This window comes from Psittacula echo (assembly GCF_963264785.1).
Source record: "Psittacula echo genome assembly, chromosome: 17".
Lineage (NCBI taxonomy): Eukaryota > Metazoa > Chordata > Aves > Psittaciformes > Psittacidae > Psittacula > Psittacula echo.
The window spans coordinates 6,340,700-6,366,111 of NC_137753.1; the positions used below are offsets into that span (position 1 = coordinate 6,340,700).

General features: G+C 41.8%; 1 protein-coding gene across 1 annotated transcript; it reads left to right on the forward strand.

The window, feature by feature from the left end:
* The first annotated feature begins 12,408 nt into the window (after positions 1-12,408).
* Positions 12,409-24,760, forward strand: LRRC38 (leucine rich repeat containing 38). The gene is made up of 2 exons (XM_080631371.1): positions 12,409-13,051; positions 24,235-24,760. Exons 1-2 carry the CDS (start codon positions 12,424-12,426, stop codon positions 24,513-24,515), a joined length of 909 nt encoding a protein of 302 aa, XP_080487497.1. The 5' UTR covers positions 12,409-12,423; the 3' UTR covers positions 24,516-24,760.
* Positions 24,761-25,412: the final 652 nt, after the last annotated feature.

A 25,412-nucleotide genomic window follows, 5' to 3' on the forward strand; every position in this document is an offset into this window, starting at 1 on the left:
TAGAAGTTCTTCATTATCAGGGAATGAGAGAACTTAAAGACCTATCTGTGTTTCAGGCAGCCTTTTCTGACTGGCAGGAACACCACTTTTAATGTGAAGTCAGCCTTGCAGCTGATGTAAGACATAAGAATTCACTGTTTGAAAGTAAAACATGCCCTGTAGGAAGGGATTGGTATTAGTATTAACAAACTCAAATATTCGTATTATACATCAGTTCTTAAGATAAGCAGCTCTAAATCAAATCCTGTTCCTTGACCAAGTGTGCTCCTGATTGTAGTGTAGTATATGCACAGATGTGTGAGCAGCCCTGGCTGTCAGATGTACAGAAGAGATTATTGATTTGAAAAATGGCAACAATGCATGATAGTAGAAGATCTTAAGCTAGAATAATGATGTTGGTCAGTTTTAGAAATGGTGCTAGATTTTCAGCTGATAGTACTCAGTTTCACCAAAATCAATATAGACCAGTGCTCACAACCAGTGCTCCAATCTATGTGGCATAGAGGCAAACTAAAATACTTCATGATCTGATAAATGGGCACAGACTGAGCTTGTGCCTCTGGGCTGTACAGCAGGATGGCTGATAGAGCAATTCTGAAGTAGCCAGGTTCCATCCAAGCCAGGAAATCAAAATGTATTCATTTGACTCTCAAACAAGTATCTAACAGAAAAGGAACAAGCACCTACACTTGCAATAGTTTCATTTGAGATTTAGGGACAATTGGTCTTTGTACAAGCTGCTTTTCTCCATGATGCTCCTTCAGACAGTCCTCAAAAGACTTGACTAAGATGGGCTGGGAGAGGGAAAGGGTAGAGAGGGCTACACAATAGTTATATGTAAGAGTGAGTTGATCTATGTAAAATGTCAGTATTTCTCTGTAATGTTTCAAAGACTGCGGTTTGATGTTAAAGTGAATTTATTTCCTCTTATAACTTCAAAATGTAAATTGTCGGTGGGTTTGGGTTTTTTTGTTTTACTGAAAGGCTCTTCACTGGAAGTAGAATTTGGACTCTTTAACCCAAAAGCATGATTTATAATCTTTATATCTTTTAAGTAAGAGTAACACCATTGCCTGCATGAAGGGAGTAGGATGCAATTGGTAGACACTGCCTTTCTCAAGAGGATAGATATTTATGTTGGCTGTTTTTATAAAGGCCCCTGGAGCAGAGCTGCTCAGCTGCTTTCTTACTAAAGCTTTCTCCTCAAAGTGAAGTTCTTGGGAGGAACAGTCCTGAAAACACAAATTTTGTGGGATACAACAGGAGTAAGAGCTGATTGTAGGGAATGGGCACGCTCCTGAGGGCTCACTGGAGTTGGGATTTGTCAATAAGTATTTTATTCAGAAAAAGTCCTTGCAGAGGAGTTGTCTCTACGTGACATACAACAGAGTGACTCAGAGTTAAATATGGAATACCCACTCTTTACTACTTTTAAACCTGTGGATGACCACCGGCTATTTAACAAAAAATTATAAGGTTGATATAGGTTTTCTTAGGTCAGCAGTGTTCTTTTAACTAGAACAGTTAAATAAGGAAAGCAACACAGCAATGGAGCCAAAAGGGGGGTAAAACCCACACAGATACTGTGTATTCAGTCTCATTTATTACAGAATGGTTCTGTGAGTTTGTTTCTCAATACTTTCAAAGACTTTCATTGCTTTTATAGTGAGTTTATACAGGTAAAGCAAGTGCCTCTCATTAGGAATTTACAAGTTCTAATGGTTTTAAATACACATTTAAAACTGTGTTACTGTGCTGGAAATGCACCAAGAAATGCTGTAATCCTGACAACGTGGCTGAGATCACACTGCTTGGAATGCAGGCAGAGCCCAGCATGGTCCCTGAATGTCCTGTGGCCCAGCAGCCTGGGCATCTTCAGCACGGAGCAGGATCTGTTAGGGTTTACAAGGAGGTGGACTGAGGCACTCAAAGCATATGGGTGCAGCCAGTTGGTCTGTAGATTTGTAACTGTCTCTTTGAATATGCTTATGTGTCTTCTAGAATCAATGAAATACACATGGATGAATAAAGAAGAAGTACTACCTCCATGAAGTTTCATGACAAAAGTCCCTTTTTAACTCTGATTTTAGGGAGAAAATGTATATAATGTTGTTTCTTCTCCTTTCTGCATACAAAGCATGTTCCCAAGAATAAGCAGCTTCATAAAGGAGATGCAAGGATGGAGAGTTGTTTCACATGGTGGGGGACAGGCAGGGGCGGAAACACAGGCTGGTGTGTGAACGGGTACTTAATGTGGGGAAGGTGGGAGTGCAGAGTGATGTTTTCCGGTGACCTTTCCTGACTGACACATTTCATGTGACTGGGATTTATCTGGAAACAATAAAAGTGAATAAACAAGAGGCCATATCTGCAGCCAGCAGAGGGAGTGATCTGTTCACAGGTACTGTTCAAAACGTGCTCACTTCCCTAGTCCCAGTGAGGAGATGGAGCAGAGAAATGGGCTCCAGACAAGTAAGGTTTTGTACTGCAACCTTTCTGCCACGTCTTCAAGCAGCAGCATGTTTTCCCACCGTGGCTACATGTCCAAATGGGTATGAAAATACATGCTTCTGTGAAAGGTTTGGTGAGAGAAATAAGGCACAGTGATCTTACAGCAGTAGAAACCATGGGTTTGCTTGAAATGACAGTTGTTGTGGTGACCCCCAGCTCACCTTCTGACAGGCAAGCAAATTCAACAGCTAGCAGCAGTCTGAAGCCTGTATTAAGGGGCGCAGCATACCTCAGCTGAAAATGAAACCAAGCCCTGAAATCAGGGCAGGGATCCTGGATGGTTCAGCTATTTTGTAAAATCTGGATTCATTCACATATTATTCCACTGACATGAATCATGTAGTCTCTTAAAAATGAAATAGTATACCACTGAATTTAATAAAGGGTCTCAGCTGCAAATGCTAATGCTTTGTCTACAAGAAATACCAGACTAATAACATGGCTTTAGAAGTATTTTGGCCAAAACGTTATAATACTGGGTTGTTTTCCTGAAAAATAAATTGTGTAAGTATCACAGGAATGGAGACAAAGCAACAGAGGACACAAAAAAAAATCTAAAGTAAGTTTAGCGTGATTAAAACAACCGTTAAATTCAGGGCTTGATTAGTTCTCTGAACTTTGCTATGAATCATGAATGTCTGGATTAACTGAAGTGATGACTTGAGACTGTGTAGGGGGATGGAGTCCCAGGCTGAGTGTGGAACATGGACCTAAAGTAATGTGGTTCAACTGGAATTCACAGAAAGACCTTCTTTGCATTGCACAAACTTGCATGAGCTCAGGCTTTGTGATGTTCGCTTGTCAGTAATAACTCGAGGGAGAGAAGGGAAGGTAGTTCAAGTGCAGGATTTTCCTATCTAACGGGTAAATTCAGTCATGCTTTAAATTAGGAAATAAATGTTTTATGCTTTGCTCTCTATTTGCAAGACCTGTCTTGTTCTAGAATTAGTTTATACACAAAGGAGAATGAGAGAGTTTCTCTCTTGGAGGCCTGCTCACCACTTCAGTAGCTTCAAGCCATGTGTCTTCAGATCAAGGCACTATCATGTTGTTAAAATATATATATTTAAAAGCCCATGCCTTTTAAAATGGAAATGCTGAAAGCTTCTGAGCTGAATATCATCTAACTTTAATGTTCCATCCCGTTGCTGCTTCTAGTTATTTCCACATGAAACTGTGGGGAAACTGAGGCACTTAGCACCAGAGTGACTTTTCCAGGGTTACACAGTAGATCAGAGTGGAAATAAGTGTTGCAGATTCTCCTTCCAGTGCCCACACTGTCTCTGTTCTGTAAATTATTTCACTCAATGGAAGTAGTGAATCAAGAGGTTTTTTCTTTATTGGAATGTTAATATCTTCTTGGTTTCACTGTAGGAAACTGTATTAGAGGACCATGATTCATGTCTTTGTAGGCATAGGCAACTGTACACCAAGTACAATACCAGGAGTATTAACAATTTCAGTTGCTTGCAGGCTTTATTGATAATACAGCATCTTTCATAGCAAAGGAGATCCTTCCTAAAATCAGAGGTTTAGATCCATATCTCTTATACCCTGTGCATCCTGTAATCCTTATAGCAATTTTATGCCTTCCCCTGTTTAAAAAAGGGAAACTGAGGCCCTGAGGTATTGCCATGTAAGTAAAGGTAAAACACTGGGATTTAGATGGAAGTGTGCAAACAATTAGTAAGACACCTCCAACTCCCACCACTGAGGGTCCTACTGAAGTTCCAGTATTTAAAACTATACGTACCACGGTGGGTACATATACCCGTATGGTATGTTACATCAGCATGTAGGCTGAAAGAAGTTGTGTTTAAGAGACCAGCTGTGCTAATGGTTGCTAATGCACCATTCAGAGTGTGCCTGTAATAGACTTCTGGAGGTTAGGTGCCGGAGAAGTACCCCCAGTTCATTGTCAGGGAGGTAAGTAATTCCTGAAGCGATTCTGAAACTAGTAATTGTAATAATTTGCATTACCTATCAACATGCTTTTGAAAAGCAAATCCAGAGGCAGCATTACAAGGCTCCAAAGAGCTCCCGCTCGGGGATGGCTGCACTCCCTGATATGATTCCACCTGACATTTTACTCATCTTATTACCAAGGCGAGTGAAATGTCAGAAGGCATCAAGTCAAAATATGCCGCATTCCCTAAGGGACACTGGATTTGTGTATAGCCAGAATGACTTGTGAGAGGATAGAAAGATCACTTCAGAGTGAAGACAAGTGACTGACGAGGACCATCTACCATGAACAGGACTGTAGATATTTCAGTCATCGTAGAATCACAGACAGGTTGTACAGGACTTGGAGCAACCTGGTCTAGTGAAAGGTGTTCTTGCCCATGGCAGGCGGTTGTAACTGGAGGCTAAGGTCCCTTCCAACACAAACTAGTCTGGGATTCTATGAAGGAGGAAAAAATGACTGTTACAGCTGAAACCAGGACATCATGAAATATTTTTATTGAAAAGGACAACAGAGGGCCATGTAATAATTATTTCCATGATTGCTACTACTCAACTGATACTTGGACTTCTCACTGACACAGATATACTTTCTGCACATTTAAATCCATAAAGGGTAATCCATTTAGGCTGCGTGGAGACCTCATAGCAGCCTTCCAGTATCTGAAGGGGGCCTATAAGGATGCTGGGGATGGACTCTTCATTAGGGACTGTAGTGACAGGACAAGGGGTAACGGGTTCAAACTGAAACAGGGGAAGTTTAGATTGGATCTAAGGAAGAAATTCTTTACTGTGAGGGTGGTGAGGCACTGGAATGGGTTGCCCAGGGAGGTTGTGAATGCTCCATCCTTGGCAGTGTTCAAGGCCAGGTTGGATGAGGCCTTGGGTGCCATGGTTTAGTGTGGGGTGTCCCTGCCCATGGCAGGGGGGTTGGAACTGGATGATCTTCAGGTCCTTTCCAACTCTAACTATTCTAAGGGTATGCAGCAACAATCAGTGTGGTAGATGGGAGAACGGCAGTGACCACAAATTACTGTCTTGAGGAGGGGGGTGGGGAGCAGTGTTTATCTGCATTCAAACAAAGGTCTAGAAGATCCAGCCTGTTTCTTTGTGAGTAGCTTCTATTATGTCAAATAAATTAATAGAGCCAAGGAAGGTGGCTTTTCGTGGCTTTTCATGGCTTTGTAAAATCCCCTTATCAAAGCAAACTGAGGAGTCATGAAAAGCCCTTGACTCCCAGTAAATTAGCTGTGCCTTTGTAAATGGAGCTGTTTTCTGGTACTGTTTGTATCTTTAGTACAAATTTGCATAAAATCCTCACAAGTGCAGCATCTGCTTTGCTCTGGAAAAGACATTTGGCCCATTAATGTTATGATGTTGATAGAAAAATCAAGCCAGGGCCTATTTTTGTTTGTCTGGGGGGTTTTATGGTTGCTGGGGGGTGTGTTTTTGTGGTTTGTTGTTTCTGGTTTTGTCTGGTGTACCATGCTGACCTCCAGAGAGGTTTTATTCTCAAAGAATATATAGGGCATATTTTAATAAGCATTAGCTGTCAATTGGTTTAGTTGCTATAAATGCATTTGCTGTTCATTAGAACAAAGAGAACTCTCCAAAGGGTTTTCAAGGTGGCACAGGGCACACATTAAAACTATCTACTTCCTACTGAGAGAACATAAATTTGCTTCCCAGATATTTCAGAATAATTTCTGGGTTTCCTTCCTTGAAAGATAACTTGCCTCCTCTCTGCTAGAACAGGCACCATTTGTCACACTGCACCCGCTGCTCAGCCAGATTGCATAGGGGCACATTCAGTGCTTTGATAGAGCATTCAGCAGTTGTTCTCTAGAGGGGGGGCTGGAAAGGATGAGTATGGAGGGCATGACTTGGAGGAAATCAGTCCACAAGACTTACTAACTTCCTCTCTTTCACTTTGTAGTAGCAGTCATGGATTAAAAATAACAATCTGCTTGGCTTTACATCAGAGCTGGATTAAATTTTGTCATGTCCTGGGGCTTTGAGAATTTTCTCCAACTTCCTTCGGTGTTTAGATGCAAGTTGAAACAAGTTTCAGATATGAAAGTTATGCTCTACTCTAACTGCTACTTTAAAGTCATTGACGTCCATAAATTTTCCCCTACAAGTCTGATGGTGGATTTTTTATATATATATGTCATTATTTAGAAACTCTTAGGTTTGACAGAATCCCTGATCTCCTCAAGGCTTTTCAGAACTTGACAGACCCATTGGTGAATCTGCCCAGATAAATAGTGTTCGAGAAGAAACCTGAGCCCAGCTTTATTTGTGACTCTTACATACAAGAGTAGCAGTGGATATGCATGAGCACACCTCTGTGCTTAGGAGAACTTCCACCTTCAGTCACCTTTAATTTGCTTTAAAGCTGCGGCAATTCAGGATCAGCGAAGCAGAGGGCATGGGGCTGACTACACTGTAGTGGCTGGATGCAAACTCATTCCTGAGGGAAAAGAAAATATAATTTACACTGTTCCATCTCTCGTGGATGCTTTTAGAGATTGTCAGTGGTTTACAATAAGGCAGTGACCTCATATCCATGTGATCCACGTTCTCTAGAGCAGATGATGGAAGTCTTTTGATGGGGTTAGACTGGTCTTATTTGGCTCTGAACTGCGGTGTCTGAAGTTTTCAAACTCAATCCTTGCTGCTGCCAGATTGATTAATTTTGATGGCATTTCCCTCCCAGTGGCATGACAGGAGCACAGAAAGGCTGGGCAGGTGTAACACAAGCTTCAGTTCACGCTTTCTTACATCTCAGGAATTGTAAGACAAAGGAATCTTTCGCTTTTTCAGCAGTTCTTATATGTAAGATCAGAAAGGTGCCCTTTGCCTGCATTCATACGACATACCTGGTCATGGCAGGGGAAGGTTTTTCCCAAAAGAAAAAAAGCACTGGAAGCGAAATGGTAAACATCTGAAGAAAAATGGGACTTGTGTTCAGAGCTGTTGTTTAGTGCTTTATTTCAGTGTTTGATGGATTAATATGCAGTTAATCATTCAAGTTTGAACACTGTTCCCCATGACACATTGCTAATGTATGAGAGTGAGGAGGAAAACTGTTTGCAGTCCTTGTGTGCACCTGGTACAGCAGCCTCAGACACGACATGTGCCTTAATGAAGCATAAGTTTGGAATAATAACCTCCTCCATGGAAGGAGGAAGTTTCCATTTTCAATGAGAAAATATGCTCAATGAGCTCTTCAAAAATGTGTGTGGGGATGGCCCATTTTCAGTCTCTTCTAGGTAAGGATGTGTTGGCTGAGATTGGGATCCTTCATGTTCTTTCTTTTTTTTCGTCTATTACTCAAATTATTCCAGGAAGTTTTGAGCACTTTTTAAGGGAGAGCTGGAAGTTCCTGCAGTGAAATCTTGGTCATTTTCCTGCAAAGCTATTTCTTACTTCACTAGATGGAGAAGCAAATGGGTTTTGTTTGGTTCCTCCTGTTTGTTTCCTCCTGCTTGCCATGATGTAGTGCTACAATCACACTAAAGATCCGGGATCAGTGTGGGCTTGTCACTGTTTTATTTTAGAGGTTTCTCTTACCAGTATCCTGAATAGCAAACTGAAGGAATGAAAAGCCAGATCTTTGTTGTTTCAGTCCAAAGCCTGCCCACTGTTACTGTTCTGTTTATTCAACTCCTACAACTGGAAGGTATGGAGAGAAATTGGGTTTGCATCTTCATTCTGCACAAAAGGGTTTGTCACAAACTTCTCCAAAGTTCTTTGATTATGAGACTGTTACCCTGTTTGAAGTACAAGCATGTTCCTTGAACCCATCCTGTACCTCTTGCCTTAGGGGAACCTAGAGGGCAGGACCACAGGTTTTGTATTTATCACAGTGGCAGGTGAAGCCAAACAAATCCTGATACACGTGATACATTGTGAGGTACTGAAAATGTTAGTGCAATCATGCAATAGGTGATTGGCAATCTGTTATTTAGGGTCCCTGCTACTGTAACAAGTAGCCAAAAGAGCACCACCAGTTAGCGCATAAGAACACTGCTGGGATTATATCTCTTATTTTCTTGCATGGAGTGATTTAATAGGCCACTGGAAGAGGAAGAAGTGAAGCTCAGAGTGTAGGTAAGCTATAGGAGCATGGTAAAACTTGCTCCTAGCTCCTCAGAAGAGACCAGGGTGGCTGTGGAATGACTGCTGCCCTGCAGGGCACAAGAGGGTGCTGTGCACTTAGCGGAGAGCAGGCTAACCCCTTGTGTAGCAGAGCAGGTTACTGTGACTGCCTGGTGCAAATAAAGATGACGAAAGTAAAGCTTTAATTATTAGATAGAAAGCTGTGCTGCCGAGTCTCCTTCCTGCTATCCAAAATTGCCTGAAATGTCTGGCAAGCGAATGAAGCTTCAGAATGATTCCAGAGAATATTTATGCTGTGAGGAAAATAGATACAGAAATAAGCAGTAGCTAAGGAGTGAATAAAGCTGAGCAGACAAAATGAAACAGGAATGTTATACAGAGAAAGACAGCTCAGGAAGAAGCTCTGTGGAATCAAAGACAGCAGGAGAAAGGTGCCAGACTATGCAGGTGGCCTGTGATAGCAGGCACTGCGCCTGGTCTGGGTAGCTGGGACACGTTGCCAGTGACACTCCATTTGACTGGATGCTGTGAGCAGGGCTGATGTTTGACAAACCTACAGGATACCTATCCCAAAATATCCAGAGCCAGTAATCCCTAGTCTCCTGCAAGCCCCTTCACAAACCTCCCAGACAGGAAAGCTCCACAGGTTCTACAGAGAAAATGCAAACTGCATGCAAGTGTGCAGGATAAGCTGTGAAGATACTGTCGCTTACAGGGCTTACCCTAAGGGGATGAGATGTGAAGAACACACATGCACACCTGAGCAAAAGGAAGGTCTGTTCTGTACAGAAAAGAATGGTGGTTTTAGCAAGGGCTGGGGGAATTTTTAGGAAGCTGAATTCTGCTGCTACCCGTGCCCCTAACACGTTCTTGGATCTTTCACAAATTGTGCCTTATTGTCTGCAGTCTCCCATCTGTGGAATAGGCATAATAAACACTGAGGCCTCTTGGAAAAGAAAATGGCAGAGTCTGATTCTGTACATTTGATAGGGAAAGGTGGGTCTGCATAGGAGGAGCCATAGGGACCCCTGAGTCCTGTGTATTATAAACTCACTAAATAGAGAGCTAGATCTCTATGTAAAATTATCATTACTACAAGTTACTACGCCAAATCTGCTTTCCTGTGTTAGGAACAGCTTTATCTTGACCTAAAGTCTTAGTTAAATTAGAGGCAGAAAACCAGTCAGTTACAGCAGGAGCAAAGTGTTTGCAAGGTACGGCCTTAAAAGTTTAAAAAGCATCATTTCTACATGAGAAATACCAGATGCAGTTACTTGTTGATGCTGATTCATTGAATCCTGATCATGAGAGTTACTTTGCATGGGGGTTTTTATTATTTCTATTCATAGGCAGCCTATCAAACTTCCACTTCCTCTGTAACGTAAAGGTTTGAAATGATAATGTTGGGATTTCGGTTGGGCTTTGCCCTGGTGATTTATGGAGGCCGCTGTGCGCGTTTCTTTGTGAGTGGTGTTTTAAAAGTAATTCAAGACATGAAAACTACCTGAAGCAGGATCTGTGGTTATGGCAGGGATGTAGAGGCTGGCTCGAGGTGGTTTAGTTGAAAGACTTGCGAATTAGAAACAAGGTGTTGCAGAACGTGAGAGGTGCTCAAAGGTATAACTCTTTGTCCTGGTTTAGCAGTAGCAGTCATTTTTTCTTCTTCTTAGTGGCTGGTGCAGTGCTGTGGTTTTGACTTTCGGCCTCGGGATAATGCTGATAAAGCCGATGTTTTCAGTTGCTGGTCAGAATGTTTACCCTGACCAAGGACTTTGTGAGTCTCGTGCTCTGCCAGGGAGGAGGAGAAGCCGGGAGGAAGCAGGGACAGGACACCTGACCCAAACTAGCCAAAGAGGTATTCCATACCACAGCACGTCATGCCCAGGATGTAGAACTGAGAGTTCCCGGGAGGGCTAGAACGCTGCAGGGTGGGAGCGAGGTATCAGTCGGTGAGGTGTTGTGTTCTCTTCCCGTGTTATTTCCTTTATCATTGTTATTGGTGGTAGCAGTAGTGATTTGTGTTATACCTTAGTTATTAAACTGTTCTTATCTCAACCCGTGGGAGTTGCATTCTTTTGATTCTCCTCCCCGTCCCTCCAGGAGCGGGGAAAGGTGGGGGGAATTAGACTGCGTGGTTCTGATTTACGGCCTCGGCTTAAACCACGACACTCTTCCTGGCACGTTCATTTCCTGACAGCTGTGAGGCTGGAAGGGATCTCTGGAAATCTTGTCCAATCCCCTGCTCAAGCAGAGTTGGAGCAGGTTGCCCCATGTACAGCATGGGAGAGATTTCTCTTCTTGGGTATTTCTGTAACTGGAGACTGCACAACTTTTCAGGGCAACCTCTTCCAGTGTCTCACCACCCTCACAGGAAAAGAGAAGTGTTTTCCTGTCTTCAGATGGTTTTTAATCTGTGCCCGTAGCCTCTTTTTCTGTTAGTGGGTGCTATTGAGAACAGTCTGGCTCCCTCTTTGTTCCCTCATAGCAGTTCAGTGTTTCTACGTCCTTCCTGAAGGAGAGGTTGATAATCCCACTTTCTTATGTGAGTTTAAGTGCAGTATCTTGGGAGGATAGGCTATTTTAGAAGGAAGTTTTTATACCATGTCCTGGATGAAAGATACTGAATTCAGTGATGAAATACAACCTTAAATCAAGATTACTGGCCTCTCTTTGACATAGGAATGAGCTCTCCAAAGGTGTTTGTGTTTGTCCTCTAATCTTCAGGACACATGCACACAAATACAACCTGTCTCTAGAAAAATCTTCCTTCATAGGCGTAGGTATAGCCCAAGCACCAGAGTCCCATTTCTATCTGCTTATACGACGTGCATGAGGAGGGAGGGATGGAGTTAAATGTTAAGCTTGCAGCTGGCAGAGGATTTGCCTTTCTGGGTGTGGATTTGGGAATGTGAGAAAAACACAGATACCTTGTCACAAAATCATCTCTGCTGGCCCATGGGAGACAGGCAGATGGATGGTCAAATGTTGCAACCCCCTGAAAATGAAGAAAATCTGTTCAGTTTTAACTCACTGAAGATTTGAGCCGCAATTTGCACTTTTATGTGGCCCAACAGACATTACTGGTGCTGGATTGGAAAGTAGCTGGTTTTGTCATTAAAACAGGAACGAAAAACCCCGCGCTCTTGAGACCATATTCCTTGTTGCTATAGGAGATTGTCCTTCTTGGTTAAAAGATAATGAGTCATATCCAGAAACAGCCAAGTTCCTTGTCTTTGGGCTCCCCCTTTGCTGCTCTTCTGCTCTCTGTTTTACAAAGGAAAGGGAGAACAGCCCTTAGGAGTGAACCAGGATGCTTCCTTGACCCTCACCTGTGTTTCTATAGGGCACTGCTCACCTTGAGATAGGCTCATGCAAAGAAACAAAGTCAGTGATTTCATTAGGGTTTATTACCTGGAGGGCTTTTTAAGCATAAGCTGTTGCTGTCAGAGTCACAGGATCAGGTGTGATTTCCCATTTGCTGGAATACACAGCAAATATGCGAGCAGGCTCTCGGCTTTTTTTAGCTCACAGAAGCAAAGGGAGCCCTTTTGAAAGATCCACCGCTTGCCCAATCATCGCTTTCCCTTGCACTGTGCAGCATTATAACATTCTGACAGTGTAAATCCTCATATTTGCCTCCCTCCCTCCCTCCTTCAGTCATTCTCCCTCCCCCTCCCAAGGCTGTGCTGCTATCGGATCTATGATGATATGTGATCTCCTGGATACAATCACACACACACAAATACCAGGCACTACTGCTCAGCTGAGCAAAATGTCTTTCTCTTAGAAGTGGTGCTCATCACAGCTTTCAGATCCTTGACGATGTTGCCATGCTTTCCTTTCTGCCTTCTGCCTTCTTCTCTCTTTGTCTGCCTGCTTTTCTTACCCGTGGGTCATTTTTGCCCTGCTGTCTGTAGCTGTATGGACTACCACACCATAGATTGCCGGGATCAAGGACTCCCAAGTGTTCCTAGTTCATTTCCATTGGATGTACGGAAACTTCTCATAGCTGATAACAACATTCAGGTGATACCAGCTGATTTCTTTATATTTTATGGAGATCTGGTCTATTTGGATTTCAGGAATAACTCCCTCACCTCGTTAGAAGAGGGCACTTTTAGCAGGTCTACCAAACTGCTCTATTTAGATTTAAGCTACAATAATTTAACACAGCTTGATGCTGGGATATTCAAATCAGCAGAAAAACTGGTAAAATTGAGCCTTGGCAACAATAACCTGGTGGACGTGGATGAGGCTGCTTTTGAGAACCTGGAACAGCTCCAAGTGTTAGAATTGAATGACAATAACTTACAAAGCCTCAATGTGGCAATCCTAGAAGCGCTTCCCTCCCTGCGGACTATACGCTTAGAGGGCAACCCCTGGGTCTGTGACTGTGACTTTGCCAGTCTTTTCAGCTGGATACAGGACAATGCATCGAAGCTCCAGAAAGGTAAAGCTTGGTGCCTTACAGCACAGCATGTATGTTCTTTATATGTCTGTCTTGGAGGGCAGGAGGGTTCTTGGTCAGGTTGTCTGTGTGCTGCCTGCAGTGTCCCACACTGCAGTTTGGTCCAGCAGTAATTGCATGCTTTCAGCAAAGGAGTCCATTAAAATGATGTTGGCTTTTTTAGCAGCAGCGCCTCTTCCCAGTTAATAAATACAAGTTAAAAATTAAGCCCTAATAGTTTTAATTTATAGACTAAGCTTACACAGGCAGTGAAAGAGCCTTTTCAAATTCATTCAGCCCCAAGCTGGTTCTCCTCCAGACTTCATTTTCTCTCTGGTAAAAACTGTTTTCTTCAATGAGCCCTTTGAGAGCAGCTAAAGATTCCATGGCAGCTCCTTAGGAAAAGTGATTTTTCTCTCATCTTGCTGATCAGCTCTAAAGCTGCTACAGAAAAGTTAAATCCTCATTTTATGCAACTGTGATTGTCAACCCTTTCCTGGAAGGGTTTTGTTGTGATGCTCTGTGTTTGAAACTCTGTAGCTTGATTTGGGCTCTTTTTCATTAAAATAGCAATGCTTCCCGTACTAGGAATAAATGGAATTGGCTCTGGAACACCCCAAATATAGTGCTTGTATTTGGGCCAGTAATTTTCAAAAAAGCATGGGAGGGGAAAAAGCAGTATTAACACTGGAAGCATAGGGAATCCAGACTCTTGCTCCGCACATCCCACCCGACCCTAAAGCCTCTCTTAATCCAGCTTTAGCAGGAGATCATCTCCCAGTTCATGCCTCTGAACAAGCACCAGGGTATAATCTTAGACCACTGAGCTGCCCAGATGGAAACTGCTTGAAGCAAAGCACCTCTATAAGAGCTACAGAGGCTGTACAGGCGTTGCCTGACATGAAATCAGTGTCTTGGAGGGGGGATATCTGTGCAGACGATGGTGAGAACTAAAAGGCTGGGGGAGAAGACCTCAGGAGAATGGGTTGTGGTCCAGTAACTGTTCCTTTGAATTCAGACAAAAAGGAAGAAAAACAGTGAGGCTACAAATTCCAGAGGTCTTTTCTCCTCTTTCTTGATCAGTAGTCGGTTATTCAGGTTCTTCCTATGATCCTGACCTTGGGCAGCATTTCTTTCATATACTCATCTAGGTTGCCCTCAATATCCATAGCTGTAAAGCAGCTGTGTTGAGGAAGAACACAGCGTCCTCACTTTTCATTAGAGGAAAAGTGTTGTGGTTTTGCCCTTTCTCTCAGTAAAACTCTCATCTCTGTTCTTTCAGAACCAAACCTGGGCCTGTTCTCATGCCTCCCGTGATGCTTTAGCTGAAGTTTGCTCTATTTGAACCAAGTATTTGCCCACCTCTCATGCTAAACATCCGTTCACTTTCTCTGTGCTTTCCATCTTTTATAATAAGCTTCTGCTCTTTCCCCCTTAATCCTGACTGAGTCTGTTCAGTTTGAGAGTCTGTCCCAGCCCCGTCAGTGTTCTAAAGCATCTCTGAACTTAGGTCTGGAAATTTCAAGTGATTGAGCTCTCCCATAGTATTACCAGTGCTCCCAGTGTCTTGCAAGCTTCGAGATGCTTTCTCACGGCATTTTCTGTCATACACAGTTGTGTTTCAGCCTAATAGCTAAAAAATGACTCCCTCATCCGCTTCTTCCAAACTTTCAGTTAGATTTTATTTGGGAAGACAAGGAGGGAAGGAGCAAATACTCAAATGGTTGGTTGAATCAGAGCTGTCCCCCTGACTTGCCCCCTGACTTGTATTTGTTCCCAGGAGCAAGTCTTCTGATGTCTTTGCAGCCAGTGAGCTCCAGTGCATGTATGCAGAAAAGCCTGTGGAGTCAGCAAGCTGCTGCCACAAACATACTGGCTGTCTCCTGTAATAAACCGGCAAAACATTATTCACAGAGGGTAAAATTAACCCCAAAAAGGAAAAACTGTCTCAAAGCCAATTCTAAAACCACGTGGCCACAATTCAGTGCCTTTCAAACCAACTTTTGGCAAGTCAATGTAAATTTAATTCTTGGAATGATGATCTGATTGCATTTAATATCCAGGTTTTAGGTTTTAATTATATCACAATATTATGCCCATTAAGAACTAATTACATTTGCAGTGTTTGTGTGGCTGACCTTGTCCACAGCCCTGTTTGCGTGGCCTTTCCTGGTAGGGGTGGGAAGAGCAAGTCACTGAAATATCCAGCATTCTAATTCCCTGGCTTCCTCAGGGTACTGCTGAAAGGCTGGAGACAGAAGTACTCTGGCAGCAAACGCATCAGGCTAAGTAGGGCAGCACACGTTATGTCTGGAAATACAGCAAAAGCAAAAAGGATGCATTTTCAGGGGCCGAGAGAAGAGTTCATATATCAATGCTACATGGTTTTCCTTTATGATTCTACTTAAGCATTTGCATTGCATGGCCTGTACAAATGGGAAATCAAGGAAGGAGAAAGGAGTTAGCTGGTGTTTTTCCTCTCTTGTGTTCTTTAAGAATAAACTGTGATGAGCAGTACAGAATGGTTCCATGGCAGATGGAAGTTCCCCAGCCTGTAAGTGGCAGACTTTGTAACCTGGGTTTACTGAGAAGGGAAACTGTGGAAGGGTGAATGACAGTAAACTCACAGTGGTGATCCCTAGTCCTCTCATGAGAAACACTGCAAAGAAACTAAAGGCTCTGCACACTGTCTTGTGTCTTACACTGGCTTGGGATGCTTCTGTCATTAAGGTCTCTGAACAAAAGCCGTACTTCAGCTCCTTAGTTTTGCAAAAGCCAGGTCTATTCTTTCTGGCATGCTCCCAGAAATAGCTTATGGACTTGTACCTTCTACTGACCTGTCTGACTTGCTGACTGAGAAGCCTCTTCTCAGCTGAGCTGCCTTTGCACATCTGACTTGTCACTTCACACAAACAGCTGGGGTTTGAATCATTTTGCAGATCCCTGTATTTATTCACCTAACCTAAATGTCTAACTAAAGGCTTAATTTGGCAGTGAGTGAATGCTTCTGCATGCCACATCTGCAGGCAGACTTGTTAAAGAAACTGCACTGAGAGTTTTGCCATTAAACTCAGCACTTTACCTGCAATCAAACCCAGCACTTTAAAACAGCAAACATTTTTCTACTTGTAAAGAGATAGTAAACCAGAATTTTCATCACACCCCAAACCAAACCAGTCTTTTCCCTCTGATTTGGTTACTGATTAAGAACAAATTGAAAGCGGAGAAGGAATTGTGAAGACCAAAGGTGATATTTGGAGACTATAACTATTATTCTTTCTCCTAGACATGACAGATCTTCTATTCTCTGCCTGATTATATTTGATCCATCTTGAATATTGCGAAAAGCAATTGTCAGGTCAAGTAAGAATTGAAGAAGGAGGAGGAGGAAGAAGAGAGTTTGGGCTCTGACAGAAGAAATTAAGAAAAATACGATTAAAAGCAAGAGAGGTGCTGGATAAAGGGAGGGTGGTTAGAGGTTGAGTTAAATAATTTCAGGGCATAAGGTTTCAAGTCTAAGGAAATTTGGCATTCATTGTTTTGAGATCAAGAGTCATCTTTGAGATTTCTTGCATTTTCTACTTCAGAGAGAGCTGGAAATCCTGACAAAATACACTCACTTTCTCTTACTTGGAAAGGTTTTCTTCAGCTTTCAGAGCGTTTTCTGTATCACATTTTATCTGGGCTAAAAATGCACTTTTTCTTTCTTGCCTCATCTCTTAACCTACTTTTAAGAAAACTGTTTGAAACTGGGGGCTCATCCAGCAAAAGGCTGTCGCTGGTGCACGTGACCTAAAGAACTGAGGTTTATGAATGCTCCCATTTATGTTTAAATACAAATGGCTTTGATGGAATCAATTTCTGGTGAAAGATGCTGTTAAAATTAATGCACAGCACTCTGAAAAACGTTTCTTGAATCCCTCTGAGGATCCCATCTTGATGAAGGGATTGGATTCAGATAAAATGCATGTAACAAGGACGTACAAGTAGTCTGCAGTGGCTGCATTGAAGTGCTTTGGAGAGATCTGTGACTGCGAACATGCTTTGGGCAGCCATGCCTGTGACCTTGTTTGCTAATGACTAATGCATTTCTAACATTACTTTTAATTAGAGCTGAAGTATTCCGGGAGGGTGACTCCAGTGTCTCCTTTCTGTCATCTTGCCCTCGTTTTGCTTTTTACTTTTTTCCTTCTCGCTGTCTTTGGAAAAACCTTTTGGGGAAGTTGTGTAGTTTCTGGAATTGCAAGAAATAGTCAGTGCCTGTGCTTTCCGTGCTGGATGCAATGATGTTTTCCCAACCCTTTTTGTTTAATACAGACTTCTAGTTTCCCACTATCATAGAATCATAGAACAGTCAGGGTTGGAAAGGACCTTAAGATCATCCAGTTCCAACCCCCTGCCGTGGCAATAATGAAAAATTTTGCTGTCCTCTGTTAAAAGAGTATCAGGTTTGTAGCAATTTGATGAGGTTTAGACTGAACATTCTTATTGGTGTCTTGAAAAATTCATTCAGAATTGGTCAGTGACAGAATTCCAGATAGACTTGTGCTGTCTGTGTGATAAATAAAGGGAACAGATGTTCTGAATGTCTGACATTGAAGTAGTGCAAGTTTAACATGAGGATCAGTGCTCAGTGTTAGCCTTGCGGATGGGATTAGCTAGCATAGTGTCAGTGCACCATCCCCCTGGATGCTAACACTTACCTTCACACCACTAGAAGCCAAACTGGTGAAAGAAGCCCGAAGAAGACAGAACTGGCTCCATGTGCAGGACTGTATCCAAAACTAAGGTAATCACTGAACTTTACTAGAAAAAAGTTCATCAGTGGCTGCAAATCCTGTGTCACAACACAAATGTGTAGCTAGGACCATGTTTCCCTCTTCATCTGGGCAAATGTCACTCCACTTTGGAAAGTGTTGTTCACAAGACTGCAGATTTTTAAGGTACTGAAAGGGGCTTGTAGTGATAATACTGATACAGGTGCTGTTTAGCTACTTTAAGGACTTCTGTAGCTAGTACCTCTATAGGTAGATAGGTAAACTCTGGTAAAGTGGAATACTTCCAGGTAAAAGCTGTCTATGGGAAAGAATAGGACAGAAGGATGGCAGGAAGAGGATGTAGGAAAAAAGCCAAAGCAGGTGACGGTGAGAATATAAGCAGCCTTCTGGAACAGGAAACTCAGGCTGAATTCAGTCCTAAAAGAAAACGGGACATTCAGAAGAGAATCAGTGTAGTGAGAAGAATGGAAGGATTTGTGTAAGCCTGCTTAGAAAGACTGCCACGAGGTGATCATCTCTTGCTTCTCTGGCCCTTTCTATAATCCCATTCCAATCTAAGATCCATTACTAAACTTACTCTGTAAATAAAATAACATCTTACTTCACTGGTCCAGGCTGTTACAGTAGCCCTGGGCTCACTGAAAATGTTAACCATTGTCTTCAGAACAAAGCATCTCTGTTAAATGGGAGCACGGCTTTCATTTGCCTGTCTAACTAAAACTCAGTGAAACAACTGAGCATTTTGTAAGTCATCTCAACTTAGCATTCTTATCAGTGCCTATTTATCTGCTGTGTAGAGAAGGCTGCCTTAACTTCATGTACTAATACAGACCAGAGCAAGCTTCAGCTAAAAAGGACAGGCTGTTCTGTCCATTACAGCCACTCAGTTCTTCCCTGAGTATTGTGAACATGCTAGCACATCACTGGTACAGAACATAACATCTGTCTTTATGGAAAGGAATATAAAAGCCTTAAGACATTTCACACAGTCAGCAATTTTTATTCTGTTCAAGCAGAAGCTCCTAACAGAAATTAGATTCCCTATGAAGTGCACAAAATCTGTCTCTACATATAAATACATGATTTGCTATCCTAGTCGTTTTCAGTAAAATGATCTGACTGCAAGTGGCTTTTCACTCTGTTTCTTCCATCTTGAGGTTATTTGGAGTACTTCCATCTTGAAGGTGTGAGGACCGCATTTGAAGATATGAACACCTAATGTTAATATTTAGGCACTGAGACAAACTGTTACGAACCCTCTGATGTTGATCTGTGAGACTCTAGGGCACTTGGCTATAAAAAAAATTGCTTTAAGGACCTAACTCTAGGCTGCGGGTTTTTTAAGCCTGTTCTGATAGCTTGAGGCTATTTCCAGTGAGAACTCATCTCTCTTCAGATGCAATGCCTGTCTTTATTAATGCTTATTAATACATCTAATGCATTAGTGACAGTGTTTAAGTAGACGAAAGAGAGCTATAGCTGGAGGAAAGATACCATATGAGAAATATAATGCCACATTTGAGCATTTCAGTGGCTGTCAACTGCATTCAGCAACCTGAGAGAACAGCTGAATTCCACCCAAAAGAGCAAATATAAATTTTACTTAAAAATAATAATAAATAGCATATTATAATGTTTTTATGTTTACTGCATAGAGAGTAATGAACATGTGTGCATGAAGCTCACTTGGATATTTATGGCTTCAGGTGTTTTTCTGGGTGTATTTCCTATACATACCAGCGTATGTATGAGCGATCATTTTCATGATCTCATACTGTTGTACACTGCTGAATGTTAGGAAACTGTTTATTTTGATACCTGTTTTTTGTGAACTCTACAAAGACCCAACAGAATTGAGGCCTCTTTTTAAGCTCAGCATCCAAAATTGCTGGGAAATTTCCCTCTGAGGGTAAACAGACCATAAAATTCAAGTAATAATGAATTTCAGAAGTTCTTCAATAAAAGCATGGGTATTAGAAATAAGCAAAGACAGAAATACACAAGGAGTCCTTTAAACTAGAGTTGAGTAGACCTGGAGTAAGTGATACCTCTTGCTTAAAAACCTTTTTCCTTTTAAGGTCATGGTTCTAGAATTCCAGCATTTTCATACTTGCCATGTTACTGAGATGATCTATTCCTCAGGGTACAGCCTCATATTTTCATCTGATTTTATGTTTCCGTGTTGAGGCAAGCCGATACAGAATCTAGCACCCGTCCCTTCACTGGCACTTCAAAGCATTCCCCTTTTAAAAGCAAACAATATGTTACAGCCTGCCAGTAAAGTACATCTGCTGCTTCAGATGACGTAGCAGAAAGCTATAGCCTGTGTGACATTGTCCTTGGGCCGGCTGGAGTCACTGCAGATAATGTGATTGCCCTGACCAAAATAACATAAGCTATATATTTATAACACTCACACTTGTTAGTTCATTTACAGATTTGTTCGGTATGAAGAAGCAACTCTTTGAACATGTTGTGGGAGCAATGAGGTATATATATAACTATCATCAAAGGTTTACTTGCTGCAGCCAAGCACTAAATATCTTTGACATACCCTTTCAAGAAGCTTGGCGGGTTTTTTTAATGATTAAATTGAACAGGTTCCACAGAAAACAAAAAGCAAATCAAGCAAAGAGGAAAAACCCAAAGAAAGTATATGAAAAAAAATAGCATTCCCATGGCTAAAGTGTGTAAAAGTGGAGCACTGAGGTTAAATGGCACTCTCCTGTCCTTTGGAAGTCTTGTGTGTGTGGACAGGTAATCTGACTGAGCCAGTCTGTATGCAACAGAATCGCTCAGAGGGAAAATACCCCACACTTTATAATGAATGCTGATCACTTTATAGAAGCTGTTCTTTTGTTTGTGCAGAGGGTGTGTGATGACGTGGAATTGTGTCCTGCCCTAGCAAAGCTGAATCTATTGCACAGGCGGAGTACAGAACATCAGTTCCCCGTACACACTGGATCCTCGTGTCATAAGGACAACTTACTTTTAAATAATGAAAAGTCATGTATTGATGTGAAAGAAAGCAGATGAAATAGTATTTATTGTTCGTAAGTCATCTTAAGCAGACATGCATTAAGATGACTTATTGATGACATTTTCAGGCAAGCAGTTAGGAGCTCTGGTGCAATAATCACTGCTTTAGCTTTGAGAGAAGAAATTCCATGTGCCATCAGAGATACAGCTGCTAATCTTACTGTTGTTACAAATGAACAAACGGCCTGTTCCAAATCCTCTTTGGAGTGGAAAGAAAAGCTACTGTTAACTGTACTGGGGTTTGCAGTAGCACCAGGACACAGCAAAGAGAAACATTCACTTACCAGGGTGTTCGTCCCTCCCTCAGTCGCTGCCATGTGCTTTCACTGAGCTCTGCAGTCCTCCTAGATTGCTTCCAGCACAATTTTAGCTGACTGCCTTTTCTGTGGATAGAGGAGGTCAGTTCCTTCCTGTCTTGTTGAAAGTGATGGTGCAAACACAGGTTGGCTGAAAACTAGAGCTGGGAGCAAGGCCTCTGCGCTGCCCCTGGTTCATGATGGTATATTTTGCCCAGTGGCACCTCTTGCTCTCCATGACATGAGAATTCTATAAAAACTTAAGGCTAAGCTAACGCGTTGGAGTGTTACAGGGTAAAGAAAGTAAGAAATTCCCATCTAATCTATTTGGTTTGAGAACATGACCTACGTTCCACTACTCATGGCTACATGGGGAGGAGCTTTTCTATTTCTCATTATTGCATAATCAGACTCAAAATCATCCCAGCAGATAACAAGAAATACTCTCTAAGTGACTTGGTCTATTGCAGGTTCTCTTCTTTATTCTGTGTGTTGTTAGCTGAAAGCATCTGGGGAATGGGAATAGAGCTCACAGTCTGCAGGCTCAGTTTTGATCTATAGTAAAGCTGCTGATAGTAATCGTAAAGAATAAGTGAGCTCTTAGTTTTCTATCTCTGGGATCCTGGGCAAATACTACCATGCTAATAATACCTACCATGTAATAATACCTACCAGTAATAATACCTACCTAATAATACTACCACGCTTTCTAGAGGTAAGGGCTGTAGTCTGTAGATCTACTTAGAACAGGAGTTATATTTTGGAGTCTTTTCCCCCATCTATAGTATATCCTTTTTCTGCTTCCTTCCTTATGAAAGCTTAGGTCTGATACTCCAGCTCATCAAGGCCCCTCCAACACAGGGGTCACATTAAAAGGTGGCATGTGAGGACACCAGAGAATTTCTTCTGCTTTGGTCTGAAATACAAAGTTTAGAAAAAGAAAAAACTTGTTTTTTCTTGTGCTTGATACAAGAGAAATGGGATTTTTTCAGGTCTCACATTCAATTGGACCGTGATTTTCTGCCAAAATACTGCAATGTTCTTTTCTGTTAGCAAGGAACTTCCTCTTCGAATGAATTTGCAGTATGTTACATTCATTTTCTTGCTGTTTCTATACAACAGCAGTAACTGCTTTGATTACTGTCAACATCATGTTGATTTGTTGAAACTGTTTGCTTTTTAAACTCTGATTAAAAAGACACAGGGCTTGGAATTCCAGCCCATGGTTTTTCACTCCTCCTGTAGATCTCATGGTTTTGAATAGGGAAGGATATCCATTTGTGTCCCCTTTTGCTTGTTCCTCCCATTAACCCAAAGGTTGCTATTCTCAAGTCTTGATGAGAAGAAAATATGGACTTGGTGAACAACTCTCTTTTCTTTCAGTAGAAAGGTTTGTGCAAAGAGCTCTATTACAGGCTAGAGAATGCAATAGTATCCTAGGCATCTGTGCAGTCAAAGGTACGCTCAAGTGCTCCTGTATGTCAGCTTGTATACAAGACACACTATATATGAATACTGCAGCTTTTGGATCTCCAAGTGTCTCAGAGGATGTTGGAAACGGTGTGGCTTCTTTACCTTCCAGGTTGCATAGGTAGGTTTCAGAGATGTGCAGAGCAAGTTGCCTCACCATCTGGTGTACGTCACTAGTGCACTCCAGGCTCAGCAGGGAAAATGTAGCATGTATTCAGGTGGCAGTTTGCCTAGAAGAAACCTTGGGCATGCTGACTTGTCCTGTTCTGCTGGTAGCTTTTATTACATTGTCAGCAAGAGGAGCATGAAAAAGACCAAAGGCAACAGAACTTTAGGCAAATATGACAGATACAGGTTGGCTTTTAGGGATTAAAACTTAGTACAATCATCATTGAAAGGTCAAGGAAGTCATTGGATCCATAGTAGACTTAGCTAAAACTCCCTCTCAAATCAACCTAACAGCTGAGCTGGACCAGTTTGCACCACTAACCCTAGAAGCCTGGGTTTAATAGTAAAATATCATATGCCATAGCTGTTCAGCCACAAGAAAAATGATATTCACAGAAGCAGAGGAAATGTTATTGCCACATCTTCCTTATTTAGTGACATATTGGTTATATGGTAGAGCTATGTGATGGAAACACCCTCTAGACTGTGTGCACACAGGAGTGCAGAGTCAGATGCTTGGATCCCTCCTGTGATCACTAGCAAAGAATAAAAGTGTATTAAGGAAACCAGCAGCAATTCTCCTGGCATTAATGCACAACATTACATTTGCATTCGTATCCTTAGCAGCAAGATAAAAACCATCTTGCCAACAGCCACACAGATTTAATTCGTGTCATTATTTGTTCCATTCTAGCCCTTTTAACACACTCTCCTGATTTTCACATTATGAATGAAGAGGGAGATGGTTCTGTGCAGTGAACTGTAAGCTTTTACTGCCCAGTATCAAAGTATATTCTCATCGGGTTTTAAAAATGGATTTTTTCTTTGCTTTCACTATGAAGAACCCAGCTCTAGGCATTCTTCAGTAGTGCATGGAGGAATAACACCTGCCAGGCTGCATGTCCTTATGACAAGCAGAGAGAAGAGGTGAAAACAGGTCATAGACAGACAAGCATCCATTGAACATAAGCCTCTGTTTCGACCAGAAGAAAAATACAACTGTAATTTTGGAACTACATGGAAAAAAGTAGTGTGGAAGGAACTTCGGTGTCCCTATTACCCTGATTTGGAGTCAGAATTCGTGTTCAGATGGAGTAGCCGGACAGTGCTTCCAGGTCTTCAGATTTAGGTGCATCCAGGGTTCAATATTGGCTTTTTTTCATCTCAATAATCCTGGTCCTAGGTCACACCTGACCCGCTGGAAGACCGAAGGGGAAATTAACTTAATACTAACTTAATTACCCACTTGAGGGGGCTGTGTAATGGCTTTTGGGTAGTGATGGATTTTGTTCCGTTATTTTCCTGAATTTTGTACAAATTCATAAACCTAGAATTAAGCCTAAAACTTCTCTTCAGCCATTCAGTCTCTGACCGGAGCAACAGAGGACTTCACTAACAGTCCACTGATTTGTTTCCCTTTTCCTCTTCTTTTCAGGTCTCCATGAAATCCAGTGTTCCCTGCCTGTAGAAAACAGAAGAATCTTTCTGAATGAATTATCTGAGGTCAGCTTTAGTGAATGCAAATTTAGTTTGTCATTGACAGACCTGTTTTTCATCATCTTCTCTGGAGTCGCAGTCTCCATTGCTGCTATTCTCTCAAGCTTCTTCTTAGCAACTCTAGTACACTGCTTCCAAAGATGTGCTCCCAGTAAAGATGACGATGACGATGAAGATGATGGTGAGGATGGAGTTGGAGCTTGCATCCAAGACTGTTAGCTTTTCTTATGTATGTAACCTGGTGCAATGAGAGAGGCTCAATTTCTGTGATCCTTACTCAAACGCTGCATTTAAAATGGAAGATTGGAGGAAAAAGGGGGTAAAGGCTTAAAAAAAAAAAAAGCTCCAGTGTTTTAAAAGACTAATAATTCTCAGCTTCCACCTTGTCCTTCTGGTGAGACACAGATCCCTGTAAGGGCTTGATAACGTGTTCTAATCACACTTTGAAAAGGACGGGTGAGATGGAGGCATTTCAGCTGGAAAATAGTAAAGCAATTAAAATAGTGTCCTTCCTGGGTCTAAGTAATGAGAGATTCTCTTAAGCTCACACAAGTAACAAAATGTGATTAAAAGGATTCCTGGAGTTAGAGAATGTATTAAAGGAAGGTTGGCGTTTTCTCTCTACAAATGTTCTTTATAAGCATTTATCCTCCGTTTAGTGACAGCAGTTGCAGGCATCATTCAGCCAAAAAAACCTTTTTCTATAAACCCCACAGTTCTGTGTCTGAGTCATCCACTGCAGCTGCCTGGCACCTCTTTGGTTATGACACAAATACTGAATATAACGTTCCTTCGCATTTTTAGATGCAATGAAGTAAAGGATTCCCATTCCCTGTAATGCCAGGCATAAATAACTGTTGCAGTATTCAGTCCATTTAGTTATTTTAAAATACCAAGGGCTATATTTGGCTCCTGATTATACTAGAGTAGCACAACTGAAATGAACACCATGATCCAAATTGGCAACTGTACAAACAAGAGTGGAATCTGGCCCAAGATGTTTCTGACTGTATCATAGATTTGTCAAAACTTGAGCTCTTCTGTATAAGGGTAGATATTTTTGTTAGAATTTAAAACAAGACATTTATTACATGAGATTTTTGGAATAGTGCTGGA